The following is a 13,750-nucleotide window of genomic DNA, read 5'->3' as shown; positions in this document are numbered from 1 at the left end:
GCAGCTCTCTGCAGGCCCGAGGGGCGCAGGTCACAGCAGCGGAGGACATGGACAGAGCAGGCACTGGGGACCTAGGTGGCTCCGGAGGTAGGCACGAGGCCAGGGAGGGCTTTGAAGAGAAGGACACGAAGTCGCAGGCAGCACTTCACAGGAAGCCCTGGAAGAAGTGGAGGAAGAGCATGATACAATCTCAGGAACCTATGACATGGAGGAGATGGATTGTCAGGAGAACTGGCTTTCATGTTTAGTGTGATGGTCTGACAATGATGGGGGGGAAACAATATTAAAAGTTACTTTTTTTTGATAAACATTTTTTTTTTCATTTCTAAGTAGGCAAAGGGGAGGCAATAGCTACCTCTCTGGAAGACGGATCCATCGCACTGCTGCCAGTGCCAGTCCCAAATCAGTAAGAATTCCCTCTCATTTTTTTTTATATTCCTTTCTCCCATCAGATCTCATGCTTAGCACCCTCCTTCCTCTATTCAACTGTTTTATTCTATCACTCCATGGCACCAGAACTGTAAGGACTAAAAAATAAATTCTGCTTGAATGGCTCATGTAGCCGCCTCCTCCTCCAGTGCCTGCGATAAGCTGTGGTTTAAATCACTGGAAAAGCTACTGTGTAGAGAAAAAGTAAATTAAGCATTGTCTCAGTTTGGTAATGACCCAGCTGGCTCCTCCCCATCCCCCAGACCTTCCTGACAGCATCTTCCTGAGGTATCTCCTAAGGGATGATAAAGGGTGATGCAAAGGAATCAGGGGTGTTTTCTTGACTGTCTGTTCCAGGGTCCATAATCACACTCAGCCCCTTCACAACTGCAGGTCAGAGACATAACCTTCTGCTGTGGCTCCCTGATAAAACCATTCTGACCAGAGCTGCCTGAGAACACTCCCACTAACCAAACCCCACTGCAGCAGGCAAGGCTCGAGCTCTGGCAAATCCACCCCACCTCCCTGCAGACGCCTTTCCAGCAGCAGCGGGGCTCTGTTGATGCTGCTGAACACCCTGAATTCCTCCTCGCTTCAAGCAGTGCCAGGCACCACAGCTCGCTGAGCCCATCTTTCTGCCCCATGAGAGAGCTGCAAGCGCTTCCTGGCTTTGTTCCACCAAGTGCCAGTCCCACTGAGTTAACCTTCAGCGGTCCCTCACAGCAGGCGTGGAGCCAGGCAGACCAGCAGATGGTCTCTGTGCATCCTCTGGAAGCTGCTCTGGCAGACATAAACACAAGCAGCAGCATATTCACGTACCTGAGAAGTGCCTGTAACTGCTGGAGTGTTTAAGATGATACATATATGCATGAAAAGTCTGTAATTCCAACACGCCAATCACAGATTAAAAATGGACCAAATCCCAGTAACACATTGGATTCCTTTGCTATGAACTATAACTGCTCACGGAGATACTACCCTGCCAGAGGTTCTGTTGTGTACTACTTCTATCTTAGCGCAAGATTTAGGCTTTGTATAACAAGAACACAGGAGAGGCGTTGCTGTTGTGGTAAATATACACCAGCAAAAGTGCCAGCCCTAAAAATAAAAGGGAACAGATTCTCTCTGTATCATACCCAGCTCCCCTGGGCTGCTGCAATGCAGTGGCATCTCAGTCCTTTGATTTCTTAATGATATAGCTGCATCAAACCCTTCAGAACTGGAGGCAGCAAGTCCTCAGCATGCATAACATTAACAGCAGAGGCTGAAAGGCCAACAGGAGTTGCCCATTTAACCTCACTCTGTGCTGCCTGTACCCTGCATGCCCAAGTTACAGGACTTGGGGATGGGAAACACAGTTTACTTTTGAACAGCATCTAGGACACTAGAAACTTGACTCTCATTCAAACACGGCGTTTAATCCAACAAAGGCTAATTATTCCCAACTTCTAAACAGATTCACATCTGAAGCCAAGCTGAACTGCCAGGACCCCTCTCTCAGTGGAAAGGAAGGAGAGGGAGGGGTAGAGAGAGGCAGATGGTATATACGAAGCACCCTTTGTGTAGCTTTCCTGTTACACACAGGTTTTTCTCTTGCACCTGTTTCTACCACTCAAACTATTTAAAGGCAGCAAAAGGAGAGGGGAGAGAGGGCGTGGAGGGCAGACGAGATGCGATTCATTCTTTGCATTCTCTTCCCCAATATTTTTTAGGCTCTTGATTCCCCTTTATAGGGCTAGTTTTCAACTTGTTTTGCTCTTTCAAGGCACTGTAAGTTTGCCTTGAAGAATCCGAAGTGGCTAGAAAGCTGGGAAAAATAGCATTTAAAGAGTTTTAATAAATTAAACGCCCTCCGGGAAGTTTCCAGAGAAACTGAGCTCCATTAAATTAAGGGTCAGTATCACTTGTGCTGAAATAAAACACAACCTCCAGCAAGGACATCTCGTCAGGTGACCGAAGTTAATGTATTGGTTGAATGCTTACAAAAAATCCTCCCCCTTCCTTTAAAAACTTGTCAATCCACTTTTGAGCATTTTTACTTCACAGCAACTACATTTTTTTTTCTTTTTTTTTTTAAAAAAAAGAGGGTTCAGAAGGCAAAAATGCAACCTTCTAGGAAAGCAACTACAACTCAGGTTTATTCCATGCATGGGGCAAGAACTAAAAGGAATAATTTTAGCTTGCATCTCTTTCCGTATCCTGTGGAAACACTGTGCAACAGCTAATTTTCTCCCTGTTAATCAGTTCCGCAGCCTTTCTTGTTCACTGTGTGCCTTTACAGAGCATGGAAAGAGATCTGCTCCCCACTGCTACCTGCAAAAGCACAGATCAAAAAGAGCACAAACCAAAAGCAGCTGCCCATGTCTCCAGATGCAATTATATTCTTCCATGGAGGAAAAACAAAAGAGTACATCAGATACTGAATGCTCAACAAGAAAATTCCACTAATTTATTAGATGTTTTGTCCTTCATAGGATGGTTCAAGCCAAATGAGTCTGCTTATTTAAGTACAAAAAACCTTTGGAGCCACAGGAGATTCCAGAAATGCCAGAACCCTGTACTCCCCTCCCGCACCACAAAGAGAACAATCTCTCCCACCCACTTCTCTGCTCAGGCCAATCACTGCATCCATGGAAGTTCTAAGGTCTCTGGCCCATCTTCTTCAGGGTTCGATTCAGCTGGAATTAGAGAAAGCAAAGGTCAGAAAAATATATAGTGATTGACATACACTACTGTTCCCCTCAGCAGCCTTTATCCAATGCCTCTCCTTCTTCCTCTCCAATTCACAGACACAAAAAGCTCTCACACAAGTGCGGGCAGTACGTGAACTAGAAGGGGAACCAGTGAAACTCCCTCCTCCTCTCCAAGACAGCAGAGGAAGATGTGGGGAGGAGAGTGCAAACTTCTAGCAGTGCTATCGCAATCCTGTATTGCTCAAGTCCCCACATCTCGGGATTTTGCTGCCCCAGTTTCCAGTGTGCAACAGCCTCTGTCAGGAGAGTGGAGCAGTGACAGATTGTCACCCCCTGGCTGAGCACAACCGTGAAGTCATCTGTGCTCCAGGAAACTTTGTGGCCACTTTTTAGAGCCATTGTTGTGAGGGCAGAAATAGGATTTTGGCTGTTAGTGAAGGGAACACCGCAATTGTCCAAGGACAATGGTGTCCAGACCCTTAAAGCGTTATCCCCTCCTCTTCTGCTGTGGCTCAACTGAATGAGCACTTCTCACACAAAAACATATCATTCGTCAAAGACCAGCAGCTGCTGCTTAAACCACCTGCCTTTGCCCAGTGTCTCAGAGCTGGGACTCACCCCAGAAGGCACTGCACAGCTGCGTCACCAAGCTTGCCTCCTCCAGGGCCTGCACAGCCCAGTGCTTACCCCGCTTTTTCTACAGAGCTACACAGTTCTCCCTCCCAGGCCTCACCTCCTCGAACTTGTGGATCTGGCGGATGAAGAAGTCCCCATAGCGTCGAGCAACCTTTGTGTCTGCGATGTGGATCATGTCCTGGGGAGGGAACAGCCTGAGGTCAGGAAAAAGTCTGCGCTAGCAGGGAGACAGCAAGCACTGCCAAACAGGAGGAGCAACCAAAGGGGCTCCCTTGCAGCTCTGGTTCAGTGTCACACATACCGGATCTGTGCTAGTCCCACAGCAATCATCCCGTTCTCTGTGGGTTGCCTTCTCGACATCCTTGTGTGAGATGTGTCCCAAATCCATACTGTATTCACTTCCCCCATTCTTGCACACTCTGCCTGCTTTTGTCTCTCTTTTGCAGCAGTCTGACAGTCTCAAGCCCAACTCATGCTCTGCTTCCCTCTACCTGCAGCTAACAGTCATGCCATCTGCCAGGAGAGCAAGACTGAGACACAGCATGAGACCTTGCAGAAAGATGCCTGTTCTAAGGACCAAGAACGAGAGGAAATCTGTTCTCCTTCCCAGCAAGAAACCTAATGCTTACTGCTGTCACACTGGAAAATGAAGTCCTAAAAGCCTTTTTTATGCTTCCTGCCACCTGGAGCTCCAAGAGCAGGATGGTGACAGCACCACACCCTGTGTTTAGATTCCTCCTAGAGGAGACCGAGCTAAATGCTGCTCCAGTGAAAAACTGACCTGTAACATGATCAAGCAAGATCCCTGCTTTATCAAGCGAAGGAGAGATGTCGGGGAGATCTATAAAGCTGACAATCCCACCTGACACACTGACAGCACTATTTGTCACCCGACTGTCACCTCCCAAGAACACTGACAAACAGTCCCCATTGTCCCAAGGAAGACATTCAGGACCTTTGTCTTCTGGGTGCAACAAGTGGCAAAGCTGCCTGCAATACCCTGTTGCTGCTTATCCACTGATATGTCTATTAAGTGGGGCTATGACTTCACTGGGGGCAGCCAAGCTCTTCACATGCCAAAGAAGGAAGGGATGTTTCCTACAGACTGGAGCAAAACCTGGTGCTGCCACTTCCAGTATTTCCTGGGTAAAGGAGTTTCCTAGCCAGCTAGGGGTAGATACCAACCTTGTCAATATAGAAGTCGACCTCAGAGGCAGACTGGAACTCTCCATCCAGGGCAGAAATGCCACTTGTCCACACCAGGTTCTTCATCTTGTGCTTGAAGACGAGCAGCTGGATACGAAACTCCTGCTCTGTGAGGTCTAAGAAGCCAGCCAGCTTAGCCACAGGCATGGTGGTGTAGAGCTTGAGGAAGCTACGGATGGTGGAGAGCTGGGCCTGCTGCTGAACTTCATCGGCAAAGACCTTGAGCTGCTGCAGGAAGGGCTCCTTATGGTAGTTGGGGTGCACGTTGTCGTAATTGGGCACCACAGGGGAAAGGAACTTGGGGCAAGCATAGCTGAAGAGCTCCTCATAGACTTGTGCATCACCCTTCTGCATGCGCAGCATCTTATCCCCGTATTTCTCTCGCAGCTGCAGGTGGATGCTCTCATCTATGCGCATGGGGTACATGGTGAGGGCGATGGCCAGGAGTGCATGCATCTGCTCGTTCTGCTTGTTAATCTGAGACAGAGAGGAAAACCTGTTAGCTTGTCAATGTGCTTGGGCTTTGTGCTGCAGGAGGGAGCAAGGAGCTGTGTTTTTCACAGACTCTTTACCCAGAGCACTGATGGTCCTGCTGATCAAGGGGGAAAGCATAAAGCAGTAGCGCCTCTGGGCACAGCAAATAAATGCTATATCAAAGGTTTCAACAGTGAAAAAGAGGTCTGGACAACAGGGAAGTACAGAGCAAATTTATCCAGAACCATAGAGAACCTGGATGGCCGGAAGCAGGTTTGACTGCTTTGGTGCAAGAAAGTGCAGAGAGGAAGGGAAGGCAGAGAGTCCAACAGCCACCTCCTGAAAAGGGACAGTTATCAGGGAAGGTTTATCCAAGTGTGGGATGAGACAGTTGCACGGCTAGAACAGACATACCAAATTTCTGAAGTGTCATGGAATTAAGAACGGCAGGATTTGGCTATGCAAAGAGTCAGAAATTAATCATAAGGATGAAGAGGAGACAGCAGCAGCAGGGGATAAAAGAGGCACCAGAGACAGCTTAGGTGGAAAAAGACAGGAACTTTGTTTCAGCCATGCTGAATTAAAACAGTCTGTGAATGATTATCTGATAATGGAAATATATCCAATAATGAAAACAGCCTGAAATGCAGGACTGGACTAGGAACAGGACTGAGTTTAAAGCAGCATCAACAAGAATATCATTAGTAGCTGATATTCATTAAGAACACTGCCTGTAGGGAGAGTGCAGACTGAGTCAGGGCAACTGCATGGTGAACAACCAAAGGAATTACTAATGCACCTAAGAAGAAATATTGCCACACATGGCAAAGGAGGTGAAAGGATCCCCAGTGACCACCAGCAGCATAACCTCAGAAAATAAGGCTGGACTGTTAGATGTAGGTCATCAAGTGACAGAGAAGGGGCAGGAAAGAAGACAGCAGCCTTTTCTTTTGGGAAGCCTAGACTTATGCTATCTCTTACCATCTCGTACTTGTAGGTTGTCCTCTGAAACATGCTCTTGGTCCTCTGAATGTAGAGCAGGATGTTGGCAAAGACACGGATGGCATCCTGGTAACGCCGCATCATAAGGTATGCGAAGCCCACGTAGTAATACGTGGTCACCTGGCACTCAGGCACTCGGGAGTACATGCTCTTTGAAGGAAGTATCAACATGCTATGTTAGAGGGGAGACAACCACCTTTCATCCAAACAGCTCATTACCCAGAATCCAGCTACCTCTGCCTTCACTCTCATTCCAGATACAGAAAGGAGAGGGTTAATTCAGGATACCTCACCTCCCACCCATCCCTTCAGCAGCTTCCTCCCTGTTTATTAGGTCATCCCATTTCCTATGTTTTCCAGTTTCAGCTTCCTGCAAGCAGGAGACTCTTGCACTGTGCTGAATGTTGCTCTGCTCAGTTCTCTTTCCCCTTTTCACTCCATGCCCAGTACCAGACAGCACACAGACAGATCTGGGCCAAGCCTGTGTCACAGCTGGACTTTTGTTACCCACTGTTATCACGAGTAGCACCCAATTCTAGAGCAAACACATGCAAGGTGGGAATACGCACAGTGAGAACAAGAGTCAAAAATAAAAGAATGAGCCATTGACCAAGGTGGGAACAATGTGTCCAGCTACCACTGCGCTACCACTTATAGTTCAAATAATATTCCCTATAACACTGCTTTGCACAACACAGCAAACAAACCTCCTTAAAAAACTAGGCATATGTGTTACAACAGCAGTCACTATCATATGGCTTGATTTAATGCCAAAGCTCCAGCTGTGCTCAGCACACACAAGTGTGGAACTTGACACTTCTGCCAGCTAATGCTATAAATAAACTCCTGACAACAGCTACAAACAGCTCCTCAGCTGGAAGATTCACGATCGCAATCTTTCACCAGCATATCTGAACAGAAGCATTCGGAAAACTGCAATGGAGGGCTAAAACATGTAGTACTACCTTCTTGTTGAGCTCGATGTTCTCCAGAACCTTGATCGCTTGGTAGTAATCTCCCAGCAGAGAGTGCAGCCGCAGCAGCCCAACCAGGCTAAAATAGCCCAGCATCTTGTAGAGAGAGTGGCGACCGTATTCACCAGCCACGCTTTCTGGGTCACCTAGAAAAAAAAAAAAAAAGGAACTGTGATGCTTTCTTCCAAGGGAGCAGGCTCTCCTTTCAAGACACAGTCTCCCACAGCATCCTTACAGCTAAACTGAGGGAGTGTGGTCTGGACGATCAGGTAGCGAGGTGGACTGCGAACTGGCTGAAGGGAAGAAGCCAGAGAGTCATGGTCAATGCGGCGGAGTCTAGTTGGAGGGCTCTATCTAATGGAGTGCCTCAGGGGTCAGTACTGGGGCTGGTATTATTCAATATATTCATCAACGATTTGGACGAGGGAATAGAGTGTACTATCAGCAAGTTTGCTGATGACACCAAGCTGGGAGGAGTGACTGATACACCAGCAGGCTGTGATGCCATCCAGTGAGACCTGGACAGGCTGGAGAGTTGGGTGGGGAAAAATTTAATGAAATATAACAAGGGAAAGTGTAGAGTCCTGCATCTGGGCAGGAACAACCCCAGGTTCCAGTATAAGTTGGGGAATGACCTGTTAGAGAGCAGCGTAGGGGAAAGGGACCTGGGGGTCCTGGTGGACAACAGGATGACCATGAGCCACCACTGGGCCCTTGTGGCCAGGAAGGCCAATGGCATCCTGGGGTGTGTTAGAAGGGGGGTGGTTTGTAGGTCAAGGTTCTCTTTCCCCTCTACTCTGCCCTGGTGAGACCACACCTGGAATATTGTGTCCAGTTCTGGGCCCCTCAGTTCAAGAAGGACAGGGAACTGCTGGGGAGGGTCCAGCGTAGGGCAACAAAGATGATTAAGGAAGTGGAGCATCTCCCCCATGAGGAAAGGCTGAGGGAGCTGGGTCTCTTTATCTTGGAGGAGACTGAGGGGTGACCTTATTAATGTCTACAAATATGTAAAGGGTGAGTGTCATGAGAATGGAGCCAGGCTCTTCTCGGTGACAACCAATGGTAGGACAAGGGGTAATGGGCTCAAATTGGAACACAAGAGGTTCCACTTAAATTTGAGAAGAAACTTCTTAGTGAGGGCAACAGAACACTGGAACAGGCTGCCAGGGAGGTTGTGGAGCCTACTACTCTGGAGACATTCAAGATGCGCCTGGACACATTCCTGTGTAGCCTCATCTAAGTGTTCCTGCTCCGGCAGGGGGACTGGAGTAGATGATCTTTTGAGGTCCCTTCCAATCCCTTACATTCGGTGATTCTGTGACCTCTATGTTTACAAGCAAAAGAAGCAAGTCCTCAAGCGTAATCACCAGCATTTCTCACATAAGGCAAACAAAACCTCTTCTCAGTCAATCCATCCACTGATTAAAGCTCCAGCTCCAACACAAAGCCAACCAAGCCACATCAAATCAGAACAAGGCAGCACAGACACCAGTCTTGCTTGACATCGCCCAGCCAGCTCACCTCCACTTGTATAGACCTCCAGCTGTCGGTTGATGTTAGATTTGTCCACCAGAGAGTGCAGCACATTAAGGACACTGTGGACATTCCAGATCTTGGGGTTGGAACGAAGGAAATCAATTTCCTCTTCAGACTTCTTGGCTGTCTTGCAGCGGTACTGGCTGAAAGACTGGAACTAAAGCAAAAAGCAGAGATTCAGTGATGAGAAGCCAGTTCAGCTAAGTGCACTATGCTCACAAGTTGATCACACAAATGCATTACAATGAGCTACAAGTTGCATGAAGAAAAGCTTCATTTGAGATCACCTGACAATCAAAATTGCAAATTATACCATGTTTAAGTTGCAAAAAAAGGAATCTATAGAGAAAAAACAGTAGCATTTGAAATCTGTGTTACTGCACTCAGAACAATAAGGGGGAAAATATTTCCTACATTCAAGATCTTAGACCACAGATTATTTCAAATCAGGTCAGCAATGTCTCCATGAAATCATAAAGGCCCCATTGACCAAGAAATAGAAAACTGAAGTAAAATCATAGAACACAATAAAAACAGTTGGAACAAGTATCTTCATAAGGTCTTTGTGATGATAGCAGATTTCAGTCAGTCTGCTTTGCACAAATGACCCAGAAACACAGGTGAGTGAAAAAAAAAATGCCTCTGAAGAGCAACTGAAAGAGAAATTTCAATAGCAGCCAAGGACTCCCCAAAGAGTTCCCCGTAACTTAAAAACCTGTACCTTCACAACTACTTCATCTGCCTGGTGACCCAGGAATAACAGTGCTCACCAAAGTTTTTTGACCTGCAATGATGCCCTAGCTATGAGAATCACAGGGAGGAAGGAGATGGAAGATGGTGCTAAAAGAGACAAAGCTGTCTCCAAATGGCCCAGCTTTATAGTCATATACCTGGTATATGAATTCATCAATGATATCCCAGAGCCACTGGTTGGGCAATTCCAGAGGAGCAGGGCCATCAGCATCTGCAGAAGAACATAAGTAATAGATGAGAGGCTTAATACCTTGAGCAAGAACAGTGACAGAATTGGAAGAACAGACAAATTAAAGAACACAAGAATTTTGCTGAAATGGGAGATGTAGCAGCAGATGAGTGAAGCTTCCAGTAAGGTGGTGATATGTAGCTCTTCAGCTGCCTGCACTTTTAAAGCATATGAGCTTGCATCGGGTTAATCTCTGGAGCATGACGGCTCAGCAGCAGTAATTCTCAGGAGCTGTGCACAAATTCTAAGGTTTTATCTCAACCACTCTATTCTCCATAAGAAGTCCGGAAGGGAGGCACAACCTCTAACATTTGTCCCAAAGGGAGTCAACAACAGTAAGCAGTTGTAAAACACTGTAGCAAGTCTTCTCTAGCTTACAGCTTCATTTTGCTTTTTAAAAAGATAAGTGAAGCAATTCTCAGCAAGATGGAAAGCTATTTTAGTTTATTCTTTAGAGTATTTCAGAAAGCACCAGAAAGTATTTGGGTTTTTTGTGGTTTTAAATGCAGGCATGCCAAGTGCTCTTCATTCAACAAACTCAAACACACAAAAAGCTCACAGACTACTTCTCTCTATATAGTTCTTCTGACCCTTTCTCCAGCTCCGCCCTCTTCAAAATTCACAAACCAGAAATGAACTGCAGCAACTCACTGAGGATGTAGTTGAAGAGATTGCAGTAGTTGTAGTAGGATTCGAACCTCTGCTCCAGCGTGGGCCCCCCCTGCAATGAGACATCAGCACAATCCATTTCGTTTCAAGCACGGCAGAAGTGAGCTCATGGGCAACAGGGTGTAAAGGACAGTCAGTAGTCACAGCAGTAGAGGATCTATGTCAGAAAATGTTAGAGCCAGTAGTCAACTAGGACACCCACCAGTACCACACCACCCAGAAAAGCTGAAATTGTAACATTATTGTCCCATAGAATAGGGCTGACTTTTCACGTACAGGCAGTTTCTCCCAGGATGATGGAGTTTTCAAACCTTCTGTGAACAGGATGCATTAACCTTCCTTGTCCTTCTCTGTCCAGATTTAAAAGTTTCCTATTACTTTCAACATCTTTTCTTCCTTCTCCCCTCATGAGAGGCCTTAATAAATTGTCAATTCTGCTTCTAGACAGTATTTCTAAAGCCTTCTAAAGACCAGTAAACACAGTAGGGAATCACTCTTCCTAGGATCATCTTCCTTGTTTCACCTGGAGGCACCTGAGGGCAGTCTGAGAACCACTAACAGCGTCACTCAAGAAACCAGTCTCTCCTGTTAAAGCCTGATTCAGGTTAATAGAACAGCCTTCTTAAAGTCTCAATTTCTCCACCCTCTGGTCCACACCAAAACTGCAGTTGTTACAGATGTACCCCACATGTCACATGCCTGTTCAGCTTCTTTCCTTAAACAGCCAAATACTACCATGATTTTTTCATTTACTTCAAATTAGCTTAAGGAAAAAAAACAGTGAGCTTTATGGATTTTATGGATTTTTGTTTGCTTGTTTAGTTTTATTGACCATTATTCCTTCTGCTTCCTTCTCTTGTATCCCTTATAGTGCCCATGTCTCTCTCTCCACAAGGCACTCTGACCCCACTTGTTTTTTTAATCACAAATAATGTGCTCTCCTCTTGTGACAACCCCTCTCATCCACCTGCTAATCCGAAGAACAAATAAAGAGCCACAAAGGAACACAAAATAAACAAGTGATCTATGGTCTTGCAGTTATAGCTCTACCAAGAAAGCTCAGTTCCCTCCCCAAAAAATCCTCCCTTCTTTCCTAACTCACTAACCACAATATTTGGTGTCAGTAACAAACTCTTACAAAACAACCTCCTCAAAACTCAGACCAGATCTTATTGATATATCTGCCAGGGAAACACTCATCACAACTAAACTAACAAGTTTCAGAAAGACAACCAAGTCTTCCTTTTCAGCAATCAACGAATCCTTACTAAACTAACAAAAGGCAAGAATGTTACACTTCCCAAAATCAACTTGACTTACAGCTCATAAACCTATCCAATCCTGTCTTGCAAAAACTATGGAACCATTGATATTGGGGTAGCAACAGAATTTGGCAAGTTGTACAGCAGGGAGAAGTCAGCATGCAACCAACAGGAAAACAGAGGACAACCACTCACGCTGACTTTGGCGTAGATGTGCCTGTAATACAGCTCCTTGTAAAGGATGAGGAAAACAGCATCTGCAAAAGAGGACAGAACTGGACGTTAGCAAGCCATAAGCTCTGGGCGACTGGATTTATCAGATACATGGGTGGTGCTTTTCCTGCTACATTAATAAAGGCAGACACAAAAGGATACTTCCTTCAGTTCTGACTTTTTACTAGGCATCTACTGAAGTGTTGCCACAGTACACAACTCAAGCAGCAGCAACACTGTGCACCTGTGCATTCATGTACCAAAAGTAATTTAGTTCTTTCTTTCTCCAGCAAGCAAAGAGAAAGGAAAAGACTTACCATTTCCCACCTGAGGGGCAATGGCCTCAGCCTCTGGCCACGGAGTATTCTTAAAAAACCTTTCCGTCAGCTTTGTCCAGCTGAAAGATAGACACACATGGTATTAGTAGCTGTTTCTCAGTATGAGAGAGCTGGAGTTAGAGATCACAATACAGAGGCCTTGCATCATGGCCTTTCAAGACATCCAGTGTTGAAACAAAGAATGAAAAGAGCAAACTAAGCAATTAAACTCTTCAATTTAAGCCTGGAACAGTTGTGCACATCACTTTTATGCTGGTAACAAGACATAGCTACATGCACGTGTGGGAGCATCTGTAGGGAACAGACACAACGATTACACCTCACGGCTTTCTGCAAACTGGTTAACTAGCACTACTGAGGTGACTTTTTGTTACCTTCATACCTGGTAGGCACGGGACTGGTATTTGTCTTCACACAGGTCACAACTCACCTAGACTTGTCTCAGGGTAACGGCCTGAAAACATTTGTTTTTCCCACAGTGATCCAATCAAATGTCATGCTGCATTTCAGAGTAAGCCCAGGTTTGTAACAAGACAGGCAGCCAGCCTTTCAAGAGCAAGGTGCTCTTTCATCACAGCTTAAACAGTGATTTCCCCTTGCGGGAAGGACAGCTTTGTACCTGTTCTCATATATGTCCTGGATCTCGTACACCTTCTGGTCAATAACATCACTGGAAACACGGCTGGCCTGGAGCTCGTACACCTTCTGGTCAATGAGATCCGACACCGTCTTGTGGAAATACTGAATGAAGTTTTTGATGACCTCGGGGATCACCTGGTAGGTTTGCTGCTCGTACTGCCGCTCGTAGGCCAGGTCTTGCTTCGGGTCTCCTGAGGGGAAAGAGGAGCGGTGAGGCGGCTGCCGCACGGCCCGGGCCGGGCCTGCAGAGCCGGCCGGGCGCCCGAGAGGCCGCACTCACCCGTGTGCATGTCATAGTCGTTGGAGTAGGCGTAGGGGTCGTAGGCGGCCTGTGGAGAGAGGGCGGCAGCCGGTCAGCCCGGACACGACCCCCAGGGTCCCCTCCCGCCGCCCCGGGACCCCCGCCCCGCACCTCGTTGTCGTAGTCCTCCCCCGGGTAGGCCATGGCGGCGGCGGCGCAGCAGGGAAAGGGCCCCGGGCGGCAACGCGGGCCCGGCGTGCGGCGGGCAGGAAGAGGGGGTGGGACCAGGGGCGGAGCTGGGGCCGGCCGGCTAGAAAGGTTTGCGGCGGCGGAGTGAAACCGTTCTCTTCCACTGGTTGAAATAACTGTCTGTCTTCAGCCTGCTGCTCCCTATCGCCCGCCCCTCGCGCTGATTTGAGAATATGCCTACCCGTCAGCCCTTCTTTAGGCACGGCC

At 47.0% G+C, this 13,750-nt stretch overlaps 1 protein-coding gene across 1 annotated transcript; it reads right to left on the bottom strand.

The window, feature by feature from the left end:
- Positions 1–2,849: 2,849 nt before the first annotated feature.
- EIF3L (eukaryotic translation initiation factor 3 subunit L) lies at positions 2,850–13,578 on the bottom strand. Its single transcript, XM_082060010.1, has 13 exons — positions 13,466–13,578; positions 13,334–13,382; positions 13,034–13,244; positions 12,394–12,473; positions 12,059–12,120; positions 10,584–10,653; positions 9,841–9,914; positions 8,936–9,107; positions 7,406–7,560; positions 6,420–6,590; positions 4,944–5,441; positions 3,856–3,936; positions 2,850–3,107 (listed from the first exon to the last, which is right to left on the bottom strand). Exons 1-13 carry the CDS (start codon positions 13,496–13,498, stop codon positions 3,069–3,071), a joined length of 1,695 nt encoding a protein of 564 aa, XP_081916136.1. The 5' UTR covers positions 13,499–13,578; the 3' UTR covers positions 2,850–3,068.
- Positions 13,579–13,750: the final 172 nt, after the last annotated feature.

The sequence above is a fragment of the Streptopelia decaocto genome, assembly GCF_964273445.1.
Source record: "Streptopelia decaocto genome assembly, chromosome: 1".
Classification (NCBI taxonomy): Eukaryota; Metazoa; Chordata; class Aves; order Columbiformes; family Columbidae; genus Streptopelia; species Streptopelia decaocto.
This window is presented reverse-complemented; position numbering and strand designations above follow the sequence as displayed.